The sequence below is a fragment of the Scyliorhinus canicula genome, chromosome 8 (genome assembly GCF_902713615.1).
Source record: "Scyliorhinus canicula chromosome 8, sScyCan1.1, whole genome shotgun sequence".
Taxonomy (NCBI): Eukaryota; Metazoa; Chordata; class Chondrichthyes; order Carcharhiniformes; family Scyliorhinidae; genus Scyliorhinus; species Scyliorhinus canicula.
The window spans coordinates 49,967,291-49,994,399 of record NC_052153.1 but is presented as its reverse complement, the minus strand read 5'-3'; the positions used below and the strand labels follow the sequence as shown (position 1 = coordinate 49,994,399).

Genomic DNA, 27,109 nt, shown 5'->3' with positions numbered 1-27,109 from the left:
TCTGCCCGACATCCCCTTTAGAGTAATACACCTATACCCTCTTGAATTTTAACACCACCCTCCTCACAGTTCACATATACTTCCAAGTTTTCTGTTATCTGCAAATTCTGAAATTGAATCCTGTGCATGATTAATATGGATCAAAATCAGCAGTGGCCCTAACCCCAACCAGTAACTCTGTTCCTCATTCTCCAAAGATGCTGCCAGACCTACAAAATGTGAGCAGCATTTACCGCTAATGTTTTAGTTTGGCAGCCTCGGCAGTGTTTGATGAAGGGCCTGTTCACCAAGGGTATGAAGGGAGGGAGCAGCAGCAACAAGGACACTTGATCAGTGCTCCGGAAGTAATCCAATCAGCAGTCACCCCGTTCCCGGATGTTGCCCGTCCCGCCAGCAAAAAATATCTTTTCAAATGTCTCCAGGGTGTCCTGGGGGTTGACCTCCAATTCCTGAATACACCCGGCCAATGATGGAGGGTTGACAACCCCAAGCGCACTGCCCAGGGTGACCGCTGGTGAGAACAGCTGTCGGGTCAAGGGCCAAGGCCGCCCACGTGACTGCGCGCTATCGCGCGGTTGGTAGGGCGAACGAACGCGCGTGACGGCATCGCGCAGACGGAGGCGCGCTTTCGCGCGCGCGTTCTTGCGGCGTCGACGCCACCGGTCGCCGCGGCAGGGGGTGGGGTCCAGTGGGATCTGGGGGTGGCGCCGTTGCGGTGCAAAGTGAGTCAAGGAGACGGAGGTAATGAGCGGCCCTGGCTCTGGTTCGATGGGGCGAGCAGCCCGGACGGGGAGTGAGCTGACCCCGGGGGGGGGGGGGGGGGGGGGGACTCTCTCCGCGGTCAGGGGAGAGCGGGGTGTGTTTGGCCCAGGACTCCGTGGAGTGGGAGGTCCTGGCCTGGCCGGCGGGAGGGAAGGGAGCAGCTCCAGGTGAAACCTGAGGGTGAAAGTGGGGTTAAATCACACACAGGGGGAGAGGCCAGGCGGCGGAGCGGGGATAAATTAGAATTGATACCCGGTCTGTTGGAGGAGTGGTTCAGTGGGATTAATTTGGGGTTGGTTCAGTGGGATTAATTTGGGGTTGATACAGGTCTGTTGGGGGGGGAGAGAGGTTCAGTGGGATTAATTTGTGGTTGATACAGGTCTGTTGGGGGGGGAGAGAGGTTCAGTGGGATTAATTTGGGGTTGATACAGGTCTGTTGGGGGGGGAGAGAGGTTCAGTGGGATTAATTTGTGGTTGATACAGGTCTGTTGGGGGGGGAGAGAGGTTCAGTGGGATTAATTTGGGGTTGATACAGGTCTGTTGGGGGGGAGAGAGGTTCAGTGGGATTAATTTGGGATAGTTCAGGTCTGTTGGGTGAGTGGTTCAGTGGGATTAATTTGGGGTTGATACAGGTCTGTTGGGGGAGAGAGGTTCAGTGGGATTAATTTGGGATCGGTTCAGGTTTGTTGGGGGACAGTGGTTCAGTGGGATTAATTTGGGATCAGTTCAAATTTGTTGGGGGAAAGCGGTTCATTGGGATTAATTTGGGGTTGGTACAGGTTTGTTGGGTGAGAGAGGTTCTGTGGGATTAATTTGGCATTGATTCAGATCTGTTGGGAGAGTGTTTCAGTGGGATTACTTTGGGATTGATTCAGGTTTGTCGGAGAGTGGTTCAGTGGGATTAATTTGGGATCGGATCAGATTTGTTGGGGGACAGTGGTTCAGTGGGATTAATTTGGGATCGGTTCAGGTTTGTTGGGGGAAAGCGGTTCAGTGGGATTAATTTGGGGTTGATACAGGTCTGTTGGGGGGAGAGAGGTTCAGTGGGATTAATTTGGGGTTGGTTCAGGTTTATTGGGAGAGGGGAATTCAGTGGGATTAATTTGGGATAGTTCAGGTCTGTTGGGTGAGTGGTTCAGTGGGATTAATTTGGGATTGATACAGGTCTGTTGGGGGGGCGGGAGAGGTTCAGTGGGATTAATTTGGGGTTGCTCCAGGTCTGTTGGGGGAGAGAGGTTCAGTGGGATTAATTTGGATCGGTTCAGGTTTGTTGGGGGACAGTGGTTCAGTGGGATTAATTTGGGATCGGTTCAGGTTTGTTGGGGGAAAGCGGTTCAGTGGGATTAATTTGGGGTTGATACAGGTCTGTTGGGGGAGAGTGGTTCAGTGGGATTAATTTGGGATAGGTTCAGGTTTGTTGGGGGAGAGTGGTTAAGTGGGATTAATTTGGGGTTGATACAGGTCTTTTGGGGGAGAGAGGTTCAGTGGGATTAATTTGGGATCGGTTCAGGTTTGTTGGGGGACAGTGGTTCAGTGGGATTAATTTGGGGTTGATACAGGTCTGTTGGGGGAGAGGTTCAGTGGGATTAATTTGGGGTTGGTTCAGGTTTGTTGGGGGAAAGCGGTTCAGTGGGATTAATTTGTGGTTGATACAGGTCTGTTGGGGGAGAGAGGTTCAGTGGGATTAATTTGGGGTTGGTTCAGGTTTATTAGGAGAGGGGAATTCAGTGGGCTTAATTTGGGATAGTTCAGGTCTGTTGGGTGAGTGGTTCAGTGGGATTAATTTGGGGTTGATACAGGTCTGTTGGGGGAGAGAGGTTCAGTGGGATTAATTTGGGATCGGTTCAGGTTTGTTGGGGGACAGTGGTTCAGTGGGATTAATTTGGGATCGGTTCAGGTTTGTTGGGGGAAAGCGGTTCAGTGGGATTAATTTGTGGTTGATACAGGTCTGTTGGGGGAGAGAGGTTCAGTGGGATTAATTTGGGGTTGGTTCAGGTTTATTAGGAGAGGGGAATTCAGTGGGATTAATTTGGGATAGTTCAGGTCTGTTGGGTGAGTGGTTCAGTGGGATTAATTTGGGGTTGATACAGGTCTGTTGGGGGAGAGAGATTCAGTGGGATTAATTTGGGATAGTTCAGGTCTGTTGGGTGAGTGGTTCAGTGGGATTAATTTGGGATTGATACAGGTCTGTTGGGGGGGGGGCGGGAGAGGTTCAGTGGGATTAATTTGGGGTTGCTCCAGGTCTGTTGGGGGAGAGAGGTTCAGTGGGATTAATTTGGATCGGTTCAGGTTTGTTGGGGGACAGTGGTTCAGTGGGATTAATTTGGGATCGGTTCAGGTTTGTTGGGGGAAAGCGGTTCAGTGGGATTAATTTGGGGTTGATACAGGTCTGTTGGGGGAGTGTGGTTCAGTGGGATTAATTTGGGATAGGTTCAGGTTTGTTGGGGGAGAGTGGTTCAGTGGGATTAATTTGGGGTTGATACAGGTCTGTTGGGGGAGAGAGGTTCAGTGGGATTAATTTGGGATCGGTTCAGGTTTGTTGGGGGACAGTGGTTCAGTGGGATTAATTTGGGGTTGATACAGGTCTGTTGGGGGAGAGAGGTTCAGTGGGATTAATTTGGGGTTGGTTCAGGTTTGTTGGGGGAAAGCGGTTCAGTGGGATTAATTTGTGGTTGATACAGGTCTGTTGGGGCAGAGAGGTTCAGTGGGATTAATTTGGGGTTGGTTCAGGTTTATTAGGAGAGGGGAATTCAGTGGGATTAATTTGGGATAGTTCAGGTCTGTTGGGTGAGTGGTTCAGTGGGATTAATTTGGGGTTGATACAGGTCTGGTGGGGGAGAGAGGTTCAGTGGGATTAATTTGGGATCGGTTCAGGTTTGTTGGGGGACAGTGGTTCAGTGGGATTAATTTGGGATTGGTTCAGGTTTGTTGGGGGAAAGCGGTTCAGTGGGATTAATTTGTGGTTGATACAGGTCTGTTGGGGGAGAGAGGTTCAGTGGGATTAATTTGGGGTTGGTTCAGGTTTATTAGGAGAGGGGAATTCAGTGGGATTAATTTGGGATAGTTCAGGTCTGTTGGGTGAGTGGTTCAGTGGGATTAATTTGGGGTTGATACAGGTCTGTTGGGGTAGAGAGGTTCAGTGGGATTAATTTGGGATCGGTTCAGGTTTGTTGGGGGACAGTGGTTCAGTGGGATTAATTTGGGATCGGTTCAGGTTTGTTGGGGGAAAGCGGTTCAGTGGGATTAATTTGGGGTTGATACAGGTCTGTTGGGAGAGCGGTTCATTGGGATTAATTTGGGGTTGGTACAGGTCTGTTGGGTGAGAGAGGTTCTGTGGGATTAATTTGGCATTGATTCAGATCTGTTGGGAGAGTGGTTCAGTGGGATTACTTTGGGATTGATTCAGGTTTGTCGGAGAGTGGTTCAGTGGGATTAATTTGAGATGGATTCAGGTTTGTTGGGAGAGTGATTAGGGCGACGGAGTGGGGTTAAATTAGAATTGATACCCGGTCTGTTGGGGGGGTGGGGGGGTGGGGGGAGTGGTACAGTGGGATTAATTAGGGATTGATTCCAGTCTGTTGGGGGAGTGGTTCAATGGAATTCATCTGGGTCTTATTCAATTCTGTCGGGAGAGAGTAGTTCGGTGGCATTAATTTGGGATTTGTTCAGTAAAATTAATTTGGGGTTAAATTTCTGTGCTGCAACCATTGACTCTAAATGTTTAGATGTGCACTTGCGATTCCAAGGCATACAAGACTAGGGCTGGTTTAGCACAGTAGGCCGAACAATGCCAGCAGCATGGGTTCAATTCCCGTATTGGCCTCCCCGAACAGGTGCCGGAATGTGGCGACTAGCGGCTTTTCACAGTAACTTCATTGAAGCCTACTTGTGACAATAAGCAATTATTATTATATTATTAGCTATGGACCAAGTGCTGGAAAATGGGATCCGAATACTTAGGTGGTTGTTTTTGATTGGTGCAGATGCTCTAGGCCAAAGGCCCTTTTCTGTGTTGTAAACATCTGTACAGTTTTATTGGGAGAAAGTGATTTATTCGGATTAATTTGGGATTAAATAACGTTCTATTGGGAGACACAGGCATCAGTTTGAGAAAGGGTCATCTGAACTTGAAACGTTAGCTCTTTTCACTCCCTGCAGATGCTGCCAGACCTGCTGAGGTTTTCCAGCATTTTCTTTTTGGAATCGGTTTGAGATTGTTTACAGTGTCAAAGAGGGTATAACGGGAATGGCCATGTTGTAAACCTCTGTGGTTCGAAATCTGATTCTCATTTTGTTTTTCATTGTTTCCCTGAAATGTAGAATTGTCCACAGTACCAGAGAGCCTTCCTCCTTTGTGCTGACTGTTCTTTGGCCTCTCTTTCATTAATGCTGCATTGATTATGAAATTTGACTATGAAATTTGGCCTCCAGACTTTTAAACTCAATTTTCCTAAAATGTGTCTGGGGCTGCTTTCAGAATGCTCTAAAATTAGCAGCGTGTATTTTGGGTAATTTGGAAAAAATGGCCCTGTTAATCTGTAGTAATCCCCCTCAAATCTACTGTTGTCATATCACTTCAAAAAGATCTATCCATGATCCCTCTTTAGTTGTTACAAACATCTGCCACCTCTCGAAATTCCCTTTGTGCCCCAAATTCCTTGAATGTGTTGCTGCCTCCCAAATACATGCTCAAGTTTTCCCACACACTGTCTGAATGCCTCCAATCAGATTTATCTGCCACAGTACTGAACAACCCATAATCCCAATTGCACGATATCCTATGTAACAGTAGTAAATTATTCTCCTCATTCTTCTCTACCTGTCTGTAGTGTTGGAATGGTTGGTCATGCCAACCTCTCCAATGCCTTTCCTCTGTAGTCCAGGTGAGTGGGACTGCCCTGTCTCGTTCCATTCCTACCTATTCAATCAGAGCTAGGGAAGCATTTTCAAATGTTTCCCCCTCCCATTCCATTAACTTTGGAATGCTCAAGAGTCACTTCTTGGTTTCCCCCCTCTAATTACTCATCTACATTCACTCATTTACATCATCCAAAATATGTCAGCTTCCAGGTGTATGCCAACAACACCAAACTCTACCTTACCACCACTTGTCTTGACACCTGATTTGTCACTTTGCTTAACTGAAATCCAGTACGAGGTAAGCAGAAATTTCCTCCAACTAAGCACACAAAACCAAAGCCAAGCTAACGTCTTTGGTTTCTGCAATTGATTCTATTGCTCATCCTGTATGAAGCTGAAACAGACCATTCGTAACCGTGGCATTCTATTTGATCCTTTGATGAGATACTGACCCAATATTTGTTTAATCACAAAGACAGTTCCGCCTCTGTAGCATTACCTGTCTCCGCCCCTACCGTAGCTCATCTGCAACATCCCTCATCCATTCCTTTGTTCGCTATAGATATAATCTTCTGATGCTCTCCTGTTTGGCTTCCTGCCTCACGCCCTCCATACATTTAGGGTCATCTGAAACATGACTGCCTGGATCCTAACTTGCATCAACTTCTGTTCATTTAGCACCTTGGTACTCGCTGGTCTATACTGGCACATGATCCACCTTTGATGTTATAATCATCGTTGTCATATTCTGCCATGGTCTCATCCTCCTGTATTTCTGTACCTCTTCAACAACTTTCTTGAATTCTGGCCTCTTGACCATTCACCCCACCCCCCGTCCTCCCCAACCCCGCTTCTATATCTCTTTTTTTTCTCCCAGGGAACTCTCAAAACCGATCTCTTAAACCAAGCTTTTTGTTACTGCCCTAATATGTCTCTGTATGAGATATCATGGGATGTTGTTAGTACATTAAAGGCATATAAATGCAAATTGTTGAAATTGTTAATCATGAAACTGTAATGCAACACGTATTTAAAGAAAAAAGATCAGGATCCACAGACCCATATAATTTGAAAAAAACGCAAAATAAATCTCAGAAAGCTGCACATCAACCTTTGTTAGGCTCAATCAGTTTTCTCATGTTATGGAGGCGTGTAGGTAATGTTGCTACACTGTTAATGGAATAGATTATGAATATTTTATGTGCCTGCGGTGCCTGGAAAGATAAGTGTGTAAGAGCTGCACTGAGACTCCCAAAATGGGGATGTATTTAAAGTTGTTTTTGGTTCATCTGTAAGGCAGTTTCCCATGTGTGTAAAGTTAATAGTTACACAATTTAGACACTAACTAATCTCTGACAGCAAGTTTCAGTTTTTCATTTGTTGCCCTGACACCAATTTTCTTCACTTTACGTTGTGCAGATTTCCTGACAATTCGCAACAGGAAGTATTTTTCTTGTTAGTGCCACTAGCTTTGGCTTCTCAAATGTTGTACGTCATGAGAGCTGTAGCATTTAAGTTAATAAAGGCATGCTTGTTTAAGAGGAACTAATATAGAACTGTCAGCTGTGGAAGCTGAACTGGATGATTTTGGCTTTTCAGCATGAAATGTTTTTCCATAGAAAAATTGATTTCCTACTCTGTAGAAAACCAGTTCCAGAATGGATGTCTTTTGGAAGCTGACCAGGAATATACTTAATAGTCATATAAAGTCTTTGAGTCCATCAGCTGCTGAAACCCTCATTCATGGTTTTCTCACTTCTATATTTGATTATTCAAATACCTTTGTGCCCAGCCTTCCTCCCTTCTGAAACTTCAGCTCTCATCACACCTCAAATTTCAAATGCTCATCCTTGTGGTTAATTTTCCTCATGGTGCCCCCCTGTAACCTTTTTAACCTTCCGCGAGCAAAAGAGATGTTTAACCAATGGTAGACATTAGTTGGTGCCTTTTGTGTCCAGGCTGAATCGTAAAGAAAGCTTACAATTCTAATTTGCATACTTAAAGTGTCAATGTCTATTATAGTCAAATATGACAGCTGTTCTGTGCACAGCAAGCAGTAGGACAGTCTCTCCAAAAAGCCACTGACACAACATATGGCTTCTTCAGGTGGTGCAATTGATGTTGTGCTTATTCTGCATGGATTATCGCAGGCACCTGTCTGTTAACCTTGTGTGTAAATTGCAGTGTTCGTTGCAATGGATCAAGACATTGTTTGGGATTATGGTTACCTGCAAAATACGACTGAGTTATGCTGCTATAGATTTACACCTGTGACAATCTAATATTCTGGATCTGCTGCTATTTTGTAGAATGTCTGTGTGCAAAAGTCCAATTGAAATATACACAAATAGGCCCCAAAACCGAATTAGTCTGCCCCTCTGGCAACGACGATCTCTGACTTTAATGACCCCAAAATAAGGCGGGATATAATGAAATTCCTCTCCCATTAATCAGCTTTCCTGATTAGTTTTAGTTCTTTGCAGATCACACTGGAGGAACGTGCAGAAGTCATACTGTCTATACTGTGCGCAGTTCTGGTTGCCACACTAGGAAGGGTGTGATTTTCACGAGAAATGGCTGCAGAGGAGATTCACCGGGTTGCTGCCTGGGCTGGAGCGTTTCAGCTATGAAAAAAAAGGCTGGTTAGGCTGAGGTTGTTTTCTTTAAGAGCAGGGAAGGTGGGAGGGGGTGGGGAGAACCTCATTGAGGTGTACAAAATTGAGGAACATAGGGTAGATAGGAAGAAACATTTCCCCTTAGGAGAGAGGTCAGTACCCAGGGGGAATAGTTTTAAATTAAGGTGCAGGGGATTTGAGGAAAACCTTTTTCACCCAGAGGGTGGTGGGAGTCTAGAACTCACTGCCTGTAAGGGTGGTCGAGGCAGGAACCCTCACAACATTTAAGAAGCATTTAGAAGAGCACTTTTAAACACTATAGTGTATAAAGCTACAGACCAAGTAGGTGCTTAATGGCTGGCACAGGCGTGGTGGGCCAAAGAGCCTCTTTCTGTGCTGTAAAACTCTATGACTGTATGACAACTGATAGGGAAACGGCAGCAATACTTTCTAATCTCTTGTAAGAGGGTGGATGTTTGTGTGTGCATCCCTTCATTTTTGTCTTTAAATGGAAAAGCTGTCAGCAGTGGAGTTCTGCAGCTCATTTTCTCACTAGGAGCCCTGCTGGGATATTTGGATTGTGTTCCACTTTTCATTTGTCTACATAATTTAACTTTTTCTGAAAGGTAGGCAAAATCAGTGAACAGCAGCTTGCCGATAGTAATAACCTATTAACTATGCTGGGCTACTGAACTTTTATTTTTGGTGTGCCAATTTAAAGCTTGTAAGGCAAGTGCATGACTGCAAAATCTGTGTTGTGGCTCTGCCATTTTATTGAAACCTGCTTGAAGTTGTGCTTTGTTGGGTCAACGTCACCTCTCGTCCCCAGCTGGATTCCATGCTCCACCTCTACCTGACCTATGCACTTCTGGCAATGAGACAAATAAATTGACCTGGTACGTGCTGTCCTAGCACATGGTTGGGTCATGTGTCTCTCCAGAATTTATGGAGTGTACATAATGGTGACTCAGGAATTTTCAAACTTTGCAAACCATACTTAAAGTGGAATGCAGCTCTTTTTTGGCCAGATTAGACATGATGGGCCAGGTGGCCTCTTCTGTGCTGTACATTTCTATGATTCTATGGCCATACCTTGCTAACCTATTCTTGGAAGCGCTGTATCCAGATGCAGGTTTATTGCATAGTTTGTTGGGCTTATCTGTTGTTTCCTTAATTGATTGAAACATACCTGATCCTGCGGGGTTGTGACAGGTGGAGAGGATGTTTCCTCTTGTGGGAGAATGTAGAACTAGGGGTCACTGTTTATAAATAAGGAGTTGCCCATTTAAAACCGAGGGTAGGTGAAATCTTTTCAGAAGATTGAGTTTTGGAACTCTTTTCCTGAATAGTGGAGGAAGTAGAGACTTTGAATGTTTTGAAGGCAGAGGTGTGTAGATTCTTGGCAAGCAAGGAGGTGATAGGTTATTAGGGTGGGCGGGACGCAGATTTGAGGTTACTGTCAGATCAGCCATGTCATATTAAATGTTGGAGCAGTCTTAGAACAGAGAAAATACAGCACAGAACAGGCCCTTTGGCCCACGACGTTGTGCCGAACGTTTGCCTGCGCCTTGTTTGTTTTTCTTCCAACCTCTTCCATCGGGCAGGAGATACAAAAATCTGAGAGCACGCACTAACAAAAACCACTTCTTCTCTGCTGATACTAGACTCTTGAGTGACCCTCTTATGGACTGAACTGATCTTTTCATGCATCTTCTCTACTGAGTAGTACTACACTCTATGCTTCATCCAATGCCTGTGTCTATGTATTTACATTGTGTATTTATCGTATGTCCTATGTTTTTTCATGTACGGAACAATCTGACTGCACTGTATGCAGAACAATACTTTTCACTGTACCGCTGTGCACGTGACAAATCAAATCCATGTTCCTTAAAGCAGAGTAGACGTCAGTAGTTTTCTACAAAAATTGATTCACTCTTGGGACCCCCTGTTGTAACTTCTGAAAATAAAAATATTGCTGCTTTTATTGGCGTAAGAAGCTGTAGAAATTCTATTCTCGTAAAGTCAATAAGTATGGTGGAAAGATTATAGAACTTCTGAGATGCTATGCAGTATAAGCTCTATGGCTTACCTTAGTGGAAAGGAATTGATTAATTTGCAGAGCCCAGTTTGAGAACCTGTGAGGTGAGGTCGTCTACTAGAATATTTATCCTGTGGTCACATCAAATGCCTGGGAAATAGGTTTCAGCCTTGAAAGACAATCTCCTGAATGCTGTACTGAGGCACTCTGATCAATACCATCCAATGCAATTAGATTTCAGTTGGTCATGATTACTTCCCTTCGCTCGAGTTTACTTCCTGGAACAAATGAGTAACCATGACCAGCTCACTCTCTGCCAAGATATTCCACAAGTGATGAGGTTATTGCAAAAGAGCATTGATATTGCTTAGTTGCTGGGATTGTAATTGCGACAGAAACCATTTCATCTTTAAATGAGGAATAAACATTTTAAATAAGTAACTGCAGGAAGGGCATGGGTTATTAAAGCTAACATGACACAATGGAATAATGTCTTTTCATAGATGTGAAAACACAGTGATTAACCTTAACCATGAAGATTCTTGGCTAGTTAATATTTCTGTTGCCGGATACATTGTTCACTGCTTTTATTGAACCGCAAATTATGTAATAGGCTTGTCAGTCCTGATATTTTTAATTGGTAAGTTCAGTTGTTTTAAAGCTTTCCCAGAGTTCTCTGATGACTCCGTAAATGCTTTACTCCGAGCGTGATACTGAGTCACACAGTGAAAGCAAGGCCCCTTTCTCTGCTTAGCTGATATGTGAGGAGAATCCTGCAGCAAGGTGTCCATCGAGGTGGGGAAGCAGGAGAGGAGGTGTGTGTGGAGGAGAGGAAAATGTGCCTCGATTGTGTTCAGTGAAAATGACTGGGAAGTGTGTATGTATAATTGTGCAAATACGTTCACTTTTGTATAGGCTGTCGGCAGTTGTGAAGAATGATCATTCTGGCTGGCTGCGAGCATTCATCAGATATGCTGTCTGCTGCTCTCAAAGCTGTCCTTTAAGGTGAACAGCAACCAGCTTCAAAATGTAAGGTGCAACTTTAAAAAGCTTTTCCGAATATGTTTTACTGACTTCCTTTCTCCCGCAACATGGGACATGTGCAGTATAAGTTGCTGCATTTGAGAGCAATATGGGCCAGGCATGAATTTGCTCAGCAAATTTTACAGACTTGCTGTTCTGTTTGAGATTTAAAGATTGCTAAGGTGCTGTATTCAAAAACCAGCGTTTCAAATATGCCTTGCATCACTTCCTGAAACAGTGATGAGGTGGTAACAGTGCAGGTGTTTCTGTTGGTTAAATTAGAAAGCTCCGTTAATAATGCACAGATATGCTTGTAGCATTTGATTCTTTGCTGATTAGTGAAGTCTGATCATCGGTCACAAGCCAGTTCCTGACACAACCATGGTGCTAATCTGCAAGGTCAAACTAACCCTTGGAAGCCATACCAATCCATTACTTTAAAACAAATGGCTCTAGTCAAATGTAAAAGAAATCTCAATAAATATTTTACAAAATGTGAAACAACAGCACGCCCCTACCCATTGTTCTGTATGGTGAATAGCAGTATCCAGCAGTTTGTCACTGGATGGTGGCATAAGCGTTGCCTTTACATAGAATTTACAACCCAGAAGCAGGCTATTTAGCTGATCTGCACCAGCGTTCATGCTCCATACTACTCTCCCCCTCCCTTCTTCATCTTACTTTATTCCTTTCTCTCTCATGTACTACTCTAGCTTGCCCTTAAATATATCTATGCTATTCACATCAACTAATCCCTGTGGTAGCAAGTTCCACATTCTAAATACTTCTGAATTCCTTATTAAATTTTAGTGACTTGTGTCCTTTAGTTCGGATTCTGCCACTCGTAGAAACATCAGTTCCATGTCTACCCAGCCTTCCCTTTAATAGTCAAAAGGACCTCAGCCTGTCCAGTCTTTCCTGGTAGCTATAAGCTCTCAGTTGTGGTGACGTTCTCGTAAATCTTTTTGCACCTTCTTTGGTGTGTCTCTTTCCTTTAGGTAATATAGAGATCCAAAACTGTACAAAGTATTGTATGTGGCCGAACCAAGATCCTGTAGTTTTAACACCAGTTTAATATAACTTTCTTGAGATCGGCACGGTGGTGCAGTGGATAGCACGGCTGCCTCATGGCACAGAGGACCCGGGTTACTGTCCGTGTGGAGTTTGCACATTCTCCCCGTGTCTGCGTGGCTCCTGTCCCCACAACCCAAAGATGTGCAGGGTTGGTGGATTGGTCACACTAAATTGCCTCTTAATTGGAAATGAAAAATTAATTGGGTACTTTAAAAGTAATAAACTTTAAAAATATATATATATATTATATGTATATACCTTTCTTGCATTTCAATTTGTACTTCTCTGATTAAACTCAAGTTCGGTTTTTGCATTTCTATGGTCTTGCCTAATGTGCACTGCTACTTTTATAGATTTGCAAATCTGTACCCAAGATTCATATTGCAACGGCCAGCGGCAGGCTTTTTAAAACAAAGGGTTACTAAAAAGTAATGAAAAGAGAAAAGGTAAATTATGGAAGAAAATGAGCGCAAAATATAAAAATATAGCAAAAACCTCACCTAAAGTGAATGTTGGTCCCTTGGCGGAATGGACCGGGAAGTTAATATTAGGGAACACCGAAATGGCGGCGACGTTAAATCAATATTTTGCCACAGTTTTCATGGTGGAAGACACTAGTACTATAGTAACAGGTAATGCAGAGGTAATGGAAAGGGAGGAACTTAGAACCATCATCATTGATAGGGAAAAACTACAAAAAATTATTGGGATTGAAGGCAGACAAGTCCCCAGGGCCTGATGGCCTACATCCTAGGGTCTTAATGGAAGCGGCAATGGAGATGGTGGATCCATTGGTTATAACATTCCAAAGTTTCCTGGATGCGGGACAGGTTCCAGTAGATTGGAAAAGTGCTAATGTAACACCCTCATTCAAAAAGGGAGGGAGACAAAAAGTAGGAAATTATAGAGCAGTTAGTTTAACATCTGTCATTGGGAAATTGTTCGAATCCATTATTAAAGAAGTAATAACAGGACATTTAGAAAGTCAAAACTCAATTCATCAGAGTCAGCATGGTTTGATGATGGGTAAATCGTGTTTGACTAATTCTTCGAAGGTGTAACAAGTTGAGTGGCTAATGGACATCCTGTAAATGTAATGTATCGACTTCCAGAAGGCGTTTGATAAGGTGCCGCACAGAAGGTTAATTCACAAGGTAAGGTCACATGAGATTGGGAGTTATTTGTTAGCTTGGATGGAAGACTGGCTAACTGACAGAAGGCAGAGTTGGGATAAATGGTTTCTTTTCTGGTTAGCAAGATGTAACTAGTGGGGTGCCACAGGGTTTGGTTCTCGGGCCCCAACTATTTACAATATATATTAATGGTTTGGATGTAGAGATAGAAGGTACAAAGGCCACATTTGCAGATGACACTAAAATAGGTGGGATAGTAAATTGCAATGAGGAAGAAATGTACAAATGAAGATGGATAGGTTAGGTGAGTGGGGCAAAATCTGGCCAATGGAGAGGCTAGATGAGTGGGCCAAAATTTGGCAGATGGAGTTTAATGTGGATAAGTGTGAGGTTATCCATTTTGGTTGGAAAAATGGAACAGTAACTTATCTAAAGGGAGAGAAAGTTCAGAGTGCTGGGTGTCATCTTGCATGAATCTCTGGAAACTGGCATGCAGGTACAGAAGTTAATGAGGAAGGCAAATGGAATTTTGGTCTTTATCTAAAGAGATGGAGTATAAAAGTGAGGAATTATTGCTGCAACTGTACAAGGCATTGGTGAGAGTGCACCTAGAATACTATGGACAGTTTTGGTCCTCTTATTTGAAAAGGGATGTTTGTTGCACTAGAGGCAGTTCAGAGGAGGGTAACTAGATTGTTTGCAGAATTGAGGGGTAGTCTAATGATGAGATTGAGTAGTTTAGACCTATAGTCTCTCGGGTTTAGAAGAATAAGAGCAGATCTAATTGAGGTATGCAAGATGGTGAAAGTTATTGACGGATTAGAGGGGAGGAAGTGGCGTAGTGGTATTGTTGCTGGACTAGTAATTCAGAGACTCTGAGTCATGCTCTGGGGACCTGGGTGCAAATCCCACCATGGCAGATGGTGAAATTTGAATTCCATTAAAAAAAAAAATCTGCAATTAAAAGTCTAAAGACGACCGTACAACCATTGTTGATGTCCTTTTAATTTGAGGAGATTAACAGATTTTTAATTAGTAATGAGTTGAAGGGTTATGTCCAAAAGGATAGGGTGGGGGCGTGGGCCTTGGTCGGGTGCTCGTTCAGAGGGTTGGTGTAGACTCGGTAGCCAAATGTGCTCCTTCACTGCAGAAACTCTACGAGAATGGATAGGAAAGTGGAGTTGAGGCAGAGAGATTAGATCAGCCATAATCGTATTGGATAGCGGAGTGGGTGCTTAATTGCCTATCCTGCTCCTAGTTCTTATGTTCCTTTGCCTCTCTCCCACTTAAGACTCTCTTCCAAGGAGTGACTCTCTTCCAAGGAGTTACTCTCTTCCAAGGAGTGTGGAGCTCTTTATTCCTCCCTCTAAAATGCACCACGTAACACTTGGCTACAGTGAAATTAGTTTGTCAGTTGCATGCCCATTTTACAAGTTAATTAATGTTGTCTTGTATTTTGTCAGTTTCCTCAATTATTACCTCTCTGCAGTCTGGTATCTTCCACATTTTCATATATTCCCATTCCTGAGTCCAAACTGTTCATGTAAATGGCAAAAAAAGTCATTGCCGCAACACCATATCCCACGGTCCCCTACTCTGTTCTACTACTTGTCCCTGACTCTGCCTGTTCTGAATGTGTACAATATACTCTTTTATTGAGGTCTTTTGAAAATCTTAGTATATTACATTTACTGCATGCATTGCCGTTGTCTACTTTTTGTTACTTTAAGCATGACCTTCCTTAAGGAATCTTTGACTATTCTTTATTACAGTTTCAGTTTCTGAATGTTTCTTGATTATAACTTTGAGTAAGGATTCTATTGTCTTTTCTACCACTGACGCTAAGCTAATTGGTCTATCGTCCCCTGGATTTGTTTTATCTCCCTTTTTTATATAGAAATATTAACATAAGCTGTCTCTAGTCCTCTGGTTCTATGCCATTTTGTAATGATTTTCTAATAAATAGACAATTTTGGCAATCGTTAGACTGCTCGCACCCTTGCATGATAACAGACTTCACCTTTCCAAATGACCAATGCAGGAATCTAAAAGCTTAATCTTGACTGGTGTTTTGGGTGACTATTGTAGTTTTGCAATCTATCCTATCATTTTTTTAAATGTTTCCTTCATTTTGCATTATTTGCCTGCTGATCTGAAGAGGTTAGAGAGATACTGCAAACAGTTCAGAAATAGCCGGTTTGCATCTGGGAAACTCACATTAAGCAGGACTGGAACGTACTAGAACGTACTGTGTTCCTGCAAGTGGCTTTTAAAAAATTCATCAAAACATTTTACCGAAACGTTGTAATTCCCTGGTGTGTCAATCTCTACATTAATGTAGTGCATGAGTGTATTGATCGAGGAAAAAATGACTTGGCTAACTGTCCAATTTGCATTTGTAGCTTAAAGCCAGAGATTGGTAATTCAGATGGAGCAGATTGGCCACTCATGGCTATCAAAATAGGTCGCCAAATTACCAAATTTGCCAAAAGATCCAAGTTTCCTGTAGCTAGATTAACTTTACATTCCTCTAATCCTGGCCTCTTCTGCAAACCTATCCCTCAACCATTGACATACCTTCAATTGCCTTAGTCCAAAGGTCTTGAATTCCCTCCTGTCATGTGAGAGTACCTTTAAGAAATGAGTGTTTATAAATGGGTGTGTGTATAAATATCTGTAGTGTGTACCTTTAAGAAATGGTGTTTATCGCTGCAGTGATGTCAGAGTGTGGGTGGAGCTGGGTGTCTGTCAGCTTTTTACTTTGGTTTTAGGCTGTTTGCTGCAGGGTGTGTTTTAGTTTTGTTTTCAGAGCTGGATAGCTGCAGTCACAGCCAGAAGGTGCATGAGTCTCACTGTAATCTAAAGAATGTAAATTGATCCTTTGGTGATTTAAAACTAATAACTGCTCTCAGTAATGACTTTAACCTGATGTGCTTCTGTTAAAGGTTTTGTTTTAAAGTCTTATGGATGTTAAAAGGAAAGCTTAAAGGATTGCTTAGTGTTGTAGTCTTTGGAAGTTGTATTTGAATTAATGATTGCTAAGATGTTCACTATGTTTTAAAAGGTTAACTTGAGTTCATAGAATAAACATTGTTTTGCTTTAAAAAAAATACTTTTCCATTTCTGCTGTAACACACCTGTAGAGTGGGCCGTGTGCTCCCCATACCACAATCTATTAAAAGTTGTGGGTCAGGTGAACTCCATGATACACTTTGGGGTTCTCTAAACCCTGGCCTATAACACTCCCTAAATTCTTAAGTGCTTCCACAGCCTCCCCTCCTTAAGACCCTGCTTTAAAGCCCACATTCTTGAGCAAGCTTTTGGTCAACTCTCTTAGTATCTGCTCCTTTGATCATGGCTCCACAAAGCAATTTGGGGCACTGTTATTAAAAGCTTAAATAAGTGCAAGTGGGGTTGTCTGTCCAAGCTATCATAGGATGCCCCTTCCATTCATTTACTGAATGCTAATTGCTTTTCTGGTTCGACTGATTACTTGTATTTCTCAACATTCAGAGCTGACTTTCAAACCTACGTTCATCAGCTATTCCTTGAACCTTGCTTCAGATTGCAAGCTATTTGAAAATATTTTTGGATGTTGGGGTTTCAAAATGTTTTGGTTTCCAGGCCAAAAATGGAATACGTACTTGCTTTGTGGTCCCTGTTTATTTAAGAAAACGATCAGCACAATCTCCCTTAACAATAATATCAAAGAATTTACAGTGCAGAAGGAGGCTATTCATCCCATCGAGTTTGCACCAGCCCTTGGAAAGAGCACCCTACCCAAGCCCACACCACCTCCCTATTCCCGTAACCCAGTAACCCCACCCAACCTTTTTGGACAGTAAGGGCAATTTAGCATGGCCAATTCACCTAACCTGCACATCTTTGGACTGTGGGAAGAAACTGGAGCACCCGGAGGAAACCCACGCAGACGCGTGAAGAACGCGCTGCCTCTGCACAGTCACCCAAGCCGTAAATCGAACCTGAGTTCCTGGAACTGTGAAGCAACTTGTGCTAACCACTGTGCTACCGATATACATTGCATTAATATGAGACCAAATGTTCCCATCCTTGTTCGTGGCTTGGATTTTCTGGGACTATTACCAAAGTTGTAATGATAACCATTGCTTCTTTTTCATGTACTGGCACACTGTCTCCTCAAATGCCCTCCACAAGTAGGGTCATACCCACCAGAAGAAACCACCAAATGACTAGGCACAGAAACAGACCATTTTGCCGGGGTGTTCTGCTCCACGTGAGCCTCTTCACAACCCTATTTCATAACATTATCCCATTCCTTTCTTTCTCATTTGTTTATTAATCTTCCCTTCCAGAGTTCTGCATTCTAACCCCTCGGTAATGAAGGCTCTCCCAAATTCTACATTGGATTATTGGTGAATGACCTATATTTGTGGACCCTAGTTTTGGGATGGAATTCTCCCTCCATAACCTCCTGACTACTGAAGGGATTCAGTTTTATAAATTATACTAGGTATATCTCAAAATATAGAGAGGAAATAATTGGGTGAATTCACTGAGATGATAGTGATGCACAGTGTTACCAGCTTCACGTTAACCTGATCTCTGATTTGGTTATCAGCCCAAAAATACTGAGCTGACCCACATTTGGGTCATACCTTGAAGCACAGTGAGTGTCTGGTTAGCAGAAACTGCCTTCTATAGCCAAAACTGCTGTCTCAAGTGAATAATACATTTTAGCAAACCGTACCTTTCTTTGAATAAGTTTCACTGACGTAATTGAGAGTCCTGGTTTTTCTCGGGTACAATTACTATGTGACAGTATACATGTGGATTAATCTGTTACTTGAGAAGCTGAGAACACCAGCTCATGATTAAAAATACTTGGTTGGAGGGTGGCACGGTGGCCCAGTGGTTAGCAATACTGCCTCACGGCGCTGAGGACCCGGGTTCGATCCTGCCCTCGGATCATGGTCTGTGTGGGGTTTGCACATCTCCCCTTGTTTGTGTGCGTCTCAGCCTCACAATCCAAACATATGCAGAGTAGGTGGATTGGCCACGCTAAATTGCCCCTTAATTGAAAATATTTTAAGAAAAAAAAAACCTGGTTGCGGCAGTCATTTTCAACTTCACTACTTTGACCGTACAAACTGGTCATTCACTTGTTAGGAGTATGATTTATTTCTATGAACAGTTTCTGGTTGGTGTTTCGGAAGGTAAAATAGTGGACCTTGTGTACTTCACCTGAAATTTATATAGTGGCGCTCAGACATGGTATTATGGGCAATTGTAGTTCTTTGGGGTTACTAACATTTCAAATGTAAAAGTAGAATTTGTGTAATGATGAACTGTTCAACTAACTAGGGCATTGCAGCCTGTCCTCATCTACTTGGCGTTCAACAACCATTTTCCTGTAATTGGGTGACCCTGGAGCAATTAGTTGGGTGACCCTGGAGTAATTAGTTGGGTGACCCTGGAGCAATTGGTTGGGTGACCTTGGAGCAATTGGTTGGGTGACCCTGGAGCAATTAGTTGGGTGACCCTGGAGCAATTGGTTGGGTGACCCTGAGCAATTGGTTGGGTGACCCTGGAGCAGTTAGTTGGGTGACCCTGGAGCAATTGATTGGGTGACCCTGGAGCAATTGGTTGGGTGACCCTGGAGCAATTGGTTGGGTGACCCTGGAGCAATTGGTTGGGTGACCCTGGAGCAATTGGCTGGGTGACCCTGGAGCAATTGGCTGGGTGACCCTGGAGCAATTGGCTGGGTGACCCTGGAGCAATTGGCTGGGTGACCCTGGAGCAATTGGCTGGGTGACCCTGGAGCAATTGGCTGGGTGACCCTGGAGCAATTGGCTGGGTGACCCTGGAGCAATTGGCTGGGTGACCCTGGAGCAATTGGCTGGGTGACCCTGGAGCAATTGGCTGGGTGACCCTGGAGCAATTGGCTGGGTGACCCTGGAGCAATTGGCTGGGTGACCCTGGAGCAATTGGCTGGGTGACCCTGGAGCAATTGGCTGGGTGACCCTGGAGCAATTGGCTGGGTGACCCTGGAGCAATTGGCTGGGTGACCCTGGAGCAATTGGCTGGGTGACCCTGGAGCAATTGGCTGGGTGACCCTGGAGCAATTGGCTGGGTGACCCTGGAGCAATTGGCTGGGTGACCCTGGAGCAATTGGCTGGGTGACCCTGGAGCAATTGGCTGGGTGACCCTGGAGCAATTGGCTGGGTGACCCTGGAGCAATTGGCTGGGTGACCCTGGAGCAATTGGCTGGGTGACCCTGGAGCAATTGGCTGGGTGACCCTGGAGCAATTGGCTGGGTGACCCTTCTTTCTCATGATGTGAAATAATACAATAAACGGGGTTGGAAGAGAAGAAACAATTTAAAGTAACATGAAACAGAAAACCGATTTACTTTTTAAATGAAGCCCTGGATTGGTCAAAGTTATAACATCTGTAATGTTCTCAATTCCTCTTACACAGGAGAGTATCTAAGCTGCAGCTGGAGAGCGTGGTCAATCTGTGCTATAAGTTCCAGACAACTTATTTGTTTTTATTTTCTGCAGCTCATGTTTAAATTTTGTGGGTTGGAAAATGCAATCCTTAATGTTGTTTCCTTATGTACCCTTTCTGTTGAAGGTTGGTCTGCATAATCTTCTAATACTACAAATAGGCATCCATACAGTAAGCAAGCTAATCAACCTGAAGGCAGCAAAGTCAAATCCAGCCCTGCCATCGACTGACGTTTTTCATCTGGTTTAAACCCCGGTTCGCACACTTTCCAGCAGGTAAATGCAGCTGGGAATCCTGACCGGTGATTTGTGTCGCTGCAATGTCCCAAAGACACTGGAACAAGTTATGGTGTTCTTGCTGCAAAAGCACAGTAATTCCTTCCCACATTTTAAAGCAAAACCTTGGGGTTTAGTCTCAGATTTCTTTAAATTTAAGTTGCATTTTTAAAAACAAGTTGACACTAGTGGTCCCAGTGGGAAGAAGTAAATAATCAAAAACACAATTAAAATTGCCAGGAATGTCTTTATCTCTGCTGTCTGGGAGTTTCTGTTAGCATCTGTAAACTGAAGCGGTGCTGTTTGCAACATTGACCTCAAGTATGTGACAGAAAGCTATTGGCCATCTGCCTTTTACATCATCTGCACTAGTACAGTCCATTGATCCTTATAAATAATGTACTGTAGCTTATTCATATCTTTCTCCAACATTACAAAAACCCTTTGTTACGTAAGTAACAATCCTTTTTTAGCATGTATTAGCTGGCACTGTACTAAGTGTCCAGAGTAATCGTAACTGACATCTGCCTGCACTTATAAATATTATATTCGAATAATTGTCGCAATGTGCATAAAATATTGTCTGCTCCTAGTGGCTTGCTATAATTCCGGGTCAGCCATGTAGGTGTGGAGCTGGAGTCACATAGAGGGCCGACTAGGTAAGGATGCCTGACTTTCTTTCTTTAAGGACAATAATGAATTAGTTGGATTTTTAAAAAAATGTTTTTATTCTCCTTTTTCACATTTTCTTCAAAATTTACCCCCACCAATAACAGTAAATGGTAACGAATACAATGTCAAACTCCTTCTGAACAACAACAATCCCATCCTCCCACCAGCCCCCACACAACAGCCCACATGACAATATAAGCATCAAATTAAAAAACCCAAAAAAGGAATCGGGAATTGACCATGATCACCATTAACATATATACTCCGTCGGCCTCGGCCTTCCACCCCTTCGGGCAGATCCACGATCCTCAAATTCTGCCGCCTGGATCTGTTTTCCAGGTCCTCCATTTTGGCTCGCAGACCCTGTTGGTCTCCACCACCCTCCGCAGCTCCTTAACCCATCGAGTTGAGTTGATCACTGTGTTACGATAATGCCTCTTCCATTTCCTTCAGTGTCTCACCTTGCTCCTGCACCTCAGCCGCTGCACTCAATACCGCCGCCCTCACCGGGGCAATCGCCTCCTCCAAAAGCACTTCCAATACCGCCCCCATCTCCTTCCTCATTACTTCCATGTGTTTTGTGAACTGTTTTTCAAGTTCCACGGCCATCGCCTTGGTCATCCTTTCTGCCGTGACCAGTGCCGCCTCACCCGGCACCCCAGCCCCCGCCTTCCTTCCAGTTCCTGAGAAGACCTTTCCACCTACCAGCAGACCTCCATTAGCCCCCTTTTACACGGCTGTTTTTCTTTAAGATTTGGGCATCTCTCTTCTCTGTGCCTTCCTACCTTTGTTTAATCAAAAGTTGCTCCTGGGATGCGGCATCAAAGCTCCAAAAAATCAATTCTCGGGCGGGGACCCTCCAACATGCGGCTTCTTCCCACCACCGCCACCGGAAGTCCACATTAGTTTGATTTTTACAGAAATCTTCAATTTCTAGATTTTATTTTATACTGAATTTAAATTCTTAAATTGCATTGGTGGGATTTGATCTCGTGTTCTCTGGATGTTTAGTCCAAGTCTCTGGAATTCTCGGCCAGTAATTCAAACATTAAACTACTGTACGTAATGTTTATTCTTTTATTATGGAGAAAAAGGTATGCAGCATGATTACTCAAGGGCTAACTATTTTATCGTTAGTAGTCTAGAGCACAACTTTATAAATGCAATTGTACAATCTTTGGCAGCTCCCTGATCCAATTATGTGCTGAAACGATTCCAGATGAAGTTTGGGGTGGAGGAAGAGTCACTAAATTTTCTGAGTCTGTCCCAGATTTGCTGTGCTTCTAGTACTGGGAGGGCTAACAATATAGTTCCCGGGGTATCTATTGGATGTTCTTTTTGACCCCGGTATTAGATTTTTGATAGACTTTCATCTCAGGCAAAGGATGTATTCTGATCAATTAACTTCTAACAGAATCACTGCCCTATCCATTTTCATGTAGATCCCTGTAAACAGCTTGGGTAAAATAACATTTTGGCTTAAAACTGAAAGTTCTTGTAAGCAATATTTTAATGAATAGTCAGATGCTGACTACGACACTAGCTTTGCTGAAAACAATTCATGTAAGAGGGCAGGATATCTGCATTGCACCAGCCCATTCCTATTTTCTCCTGCCATCTCTACATAGTGTCCTTTTCATTAGGAGTTGCTAGAAGATGGGAGAAAGTTGGTGGTTGCCAGTTTACAGCTAGTTGAAGGGTGGACACATGCTGATTGGTGCCACTTATGTTTCACATATAAGTGCATCAGAGCAGGAGTGCACCCTAAAGGCAAGTAGGTTAAGTCTTCAAGGCCCAGTTGCAAACAGATGATTCAACACATCTGTCCTATTTGAGAAGTTAACAGACTGCAGAGCTGTGGTTATTGTGTAATGTGCATACAGGTGTCATTGTGCACAAGTGTTTGCATATAATAGTCACTATTCTAACATGAAGTTGAAGCTCAGCATCTTTCAATTGAAACTGGAAGAGGAGGGTTAGAAATTCTGCATACTTGAATGCCTATTTTCTGTATTGTGGGATGAGTCTTAAGTCTGCAGGAAAATAACAGTGGCGCACAATTTAGGCCTGTGACTGGCATCCACTCAAAAAACCAGATGGGGTGCATTATAGATCATGCCAGAGTTCAAGTAGCAGATAGGGCAAAGAACAAACTCCCATTTATATATTGTCTTTCACAGCCTCTGTCTCAAACCACTTTGCTATTGATGAGATACTTTTGCAGTGTACATAGAACATAGAACGATACAGCGCAGTACAGGCCCTTCGGCCCACGATGTTCAACCGACATGGGAAGTCAAAAACTAAAAGCCATCTAACCTACACTATGCCATTATCATCCATATGCTTATCCAATAAACTTTTAAATGCTCTCAATGTTGGCGAGTTCACTACTGTTGCAGGTAGGGCATTCCACGGCCTCACCACTCTTTGCGTAAAAAACCTACCTCTGACCTCTGTCCTATATCTATTACCCCTCAATTTAAGGCTATGTCCCCTCGTGCTAGCCACCTACATCCGTGGGAGAAGGCTCTCACTGTCCACCCTATCTAACCCTCTGATCATTTTGTATGCCTCTATTAAGTCACCTCTTAACCTTCTTCTCTCTAATGAAAACAACCTCAAGTCCATCAGCCTTTCCTCATAAGATCGCTGCTGTTTGTAGAAAATGCAGCAGCCATGAGCAGATAATCTGATTTAGTTATGGTGGTTGAGGGATACAGATTGGCCAGGACATTGGAGAGCTCACCACATCCTCCTCGAACGGCACCATGGAATCATTTACATTTTCCTGAGAGGGCAGACATGGTCTTGGTTTCAAGTCTCCCAAAGGATGGCACTGCTAACAGTTCAGTGCTCCCTCAGTACTGCTTTTAACTGTCAGCCTAGATTAGGTACTGTAAACCCACAATCACCTAACGGAGATGAAGTAGATAGGGTTCTTATGTTCGGCCTACAAAAGTCTCACTTCAAAAAATAATTTATTGGTTGCAAAGAGGTCCAGAGGGTGTGAAAGGCACTATATAACTCTTGGTTTCTTTTTTAAAAGGCTGGGTAGAAATTGAAAGGTACATGCAAAATGTTTATATTTGCTATTTAATATCAATGTAACTATCTCTAAACTTTCCAACTACCATCCACAGAACCATGAGGCTAATTGAGGACAGTTTGATTGATCTAGAAGGATAAACACTTGAGACACATGGATACTGAAGCACAGAACAGACCAAAGGACCTTGTCTTAGGGTCTACACAAGAATTGACAGAGCAGATTTCTTGTGTAGGACCTGCCAAATATTATGTCTGTGGCTATTTTGCAGCTTTCAATAACATTGCCATCACCTTCCCCATCCAGAAGGTGCTGTTTCGACAGCAGCTGCATGGGCTAACAACAGTGGATGCCATCCGGCAGCTAAAGCAGGATGGCTTTCGCAATCTCTACCGTGGGATTCTTCCTCCACTTCTGCAAAAGACCACTACTGTTGCGTTGATGTTTGGCCTGTATGAGGACTTTTCCTGTCTCTTGAAGAGAACAACCAATGCTCCAGAGCTGTTCAACCGCAGCGTGTCTGCAGTATTAGCAGGGACTGCAGAAGCGGTGCTGACACCATTCGAGAGGGTGCAGGCTTTGCTGCAGGATCGCAGGCATCATAACCGATTCAAAAATACCTTCCATGCCTTCAAGGTTTTGAGAGCCTATGGTATCAAAGAATATTACAGAGGTCTTGTACCAATACTACTCCGCAATGGACCAAGTAATGCATTGTTCTTTGCTTTGCGAGGGCCTGTCAAGCAGTGCCTGCCAGAAGCCAATACGTACAGCATGAATGTTCTCAATGACTTCATCTGCGGAGGATTTCTGGGGTCAATGCTCGGAATAATGTTCTATCCAATCAATGTAGTGAAAGCACGTATGCAGTCACAGTTTGGAGGGGAATTTCAGACTTTTTCAAAGGTCCTCAGGCAAATCTGGAGTGAAAGGGATAGAAAACTGTCTCATCTAATGAGAGGTGTACACCTCAATTATCATCGATCAATTATATCATGGGGTATTATCAATGCAACCTACGAGATCTTGCTTAAGTTGCTCTGAGAGAAATTTGCAAAGCCCAACCTTTAACAGTCATACTTTCAGCTTTATGCTATTGTGCAGAATTTCTCTCCAGCTCCATCAGTCAAATGTATTTTGAAGCAGCTTACTTCTATGGGCGAGGAGGGAAGGCAAGCCCAGCTTTGAGTAAAAGTGACCAGGTGTTCATTTTGTCTGTTTGCAAAGTACTTTGGATCAAGTTTGGGATCATTGTGAAGATATTCGGCTTTCATTTTGTATTGGCCGGAGAGCAAGAGTCACAAACCAGAGTTCCAACAAACCTACCTCAGAGAGGATGGTTCATATATCTTTTTAGCCCCTGGAAATTAGATTTTTTTCCCCCTTTATTCTTTCCCCTGCTGCCTATTTTCAGAACGTTGAAACTTCTATTACGATCTAAAACTTTTGTGTGGTCCTAAGAATCTGGGTTATCTTTAATTGCAAAGGATTATTTTTTCTCAAGGACATTATGTTGGTGTCTACCTGTTCTTTCTACACTGTTATGTTGTCTTGTCTTACATGTTCTACAATTTTGACTTGCCTTTTAAAGTGTTTTGTATACAGTGTATTAATGGACGTTTGGCTAACAATACAGTACTCACATCATGCCTGGTGATAATTTGGAACATGTCCTTTATATATTGGCCCTATTTCCAGCTGGTAGCTTAGTGATTGTCTGCTTCCCTCATTTATCGCTTCATTGAAACATGTAGCCCAGTGACCTGGTTGAAGTTCTTTTCAAGTGGCCTTTGATTATTCACTACTTATTTTTGTTAGACTAGTAAAAAGAAAATGGCAAAAGATGTCAAAAGTATGAATTCCAATTCAAAATTCAGTGAGTACTCAATTCTTTGAAGCAGTCTGACATAATGTAAAAATGCTTCAGAAGTTCAGCCTACATTTGCTGAACAACTTGTTCTGTGTGTGTGTGTGTAAATATATATATATTAATTTTTATCTTGAATAAGCAATTAACCGTTGCACCATTTTTGCTGAAAATTATATTAAAATGAATATGGGTACTGATGGTCTGTGGTCAGATCTTCAACTTCTTGTTTGTTCTAATGCCTCTGGTGTTAATTTAAACAAATGTTAAACCTTTGGTGAAGCCTCCAGTGAAGATGCCCAAGATTAACTCCATGGTGGGGGAGCGATCCCATCAACCCCCTCTCACCCTTCCTCACCTCCACCTGCAAGTTGCTGATTTCAGAACTTCAGCATGCAATAGTTTAAATTTGTACCGCTATGAACCAAAGAATGCCTTGGACGCAGCCTTGCTATAGTCCAAGGTTATGCTGGAAATAATTCTGGACCTTGTACAATTTCTGGCTTTCACACCAAAAGGCAAACTGAAGTACACAAGTGCAGTAACGTTTTGAGTGTCACACCATTTTTTGCTAACCACTAGGGGGCAGTCAGCCTGCTTAAAAATTAAACATTTGTGCAATTCCGATAGATTTTCAGTAGCACAGCTTGACTTAGCTGTCCCTGAGTGAAGTGAGTACCACTAATGTTCACAGCTCAAGAGAAGGAACATTAAATTTTTATATACTTAAAAAAAATTGTTTTATATATATATATATATATATATAGTGACTAAATGTATGCTATAATGACTATACAATGTACACAAAAGGTGCAGTTGCTTTGATAGATTTTGAGGCTTTGGAACCTAGAGAGAAATGGAGTACGGCTGAGAGAGTTCTAGACCATGAAGCTTCAATCACTGATGGAACTATGGGATGGGAGACCGGAGGAGATGGGTGGACAGACCAATCTCTGAACAGTAGCTGGTGTGAACTGCAACATTGGCCTGACAGAAGTCGTGGTCGAGTGAGGGCAGGGTATGTGCAGCAACGTGCACAGACTGGAGAAGCACCTGAAGATGCATGTCTGCCGTACTGAAACACTTTCATCACAAAGAACAACTGATGGGCCCAAAATGATCCATTCTCAAGAATCCATCAACAAACACTTTATAAAAAGGCTCACACCTCCACTCACCCGCCCTACCTGGGCTACACCCTCCCTGTAAGCAAGTAAACCCCCCCCTCCCTTAAACTCTAGCAGTGACC

General features: G+C 43.3%; 1 protein-coding gene across 10 annotated transcripts; it reads left to right on the top strand.

Moving 5' to 3' along the window:
- The first annotated feature begins 485 nt into the window (after positions 1 to 485).
- On the top strand, positions 486 to 26,061 carry slc25a51b (solute carrier family 25 member 51b). 10 transcript variants are annotated; one of them, XM_038804515.1, is made up of 5 exons: positions 681 to 741; positions 11,194 to 11,307; positions 20,124 to 20,272; positions 20,866 to 20,931; positions 24,088 to 26,061. In XM_038804515.1, the coding sequence occupies exon 5, from the start codon at positions 24,147 to 24,149 to the stop codon at positions 25,035 to 25,037; it is 891 nt and encodes a 296-aa protein (XP_038660443.1). In that variant the 5' UTR covers positions 681 to 741; positions 11,194 to 11,307; positions 20,124 to 20,272; positions 20,866 to 20,931; positions 24,088 to 24,146; the 3' UTR covers positions 25,038 to 26,061. The 10 variants fall into 10 exon arrangements, with proteins under 10 accessions (XP_038660450.1, XP_038660444.1, XP_038660442.1 ...); XM_038804516.1 differs by lacking the exons at positions 681 to 741; positions 11,194 to 11,307 and adding an exon at positions 492 to 514; XM_038804514.1 differs by lacking the exon at positions 11,194 to 11,307 and having other exon boundaries at positions 635 to 741.
- Positions 26,062 to 27,109: the final 1,048 nt, after the last annotated feature.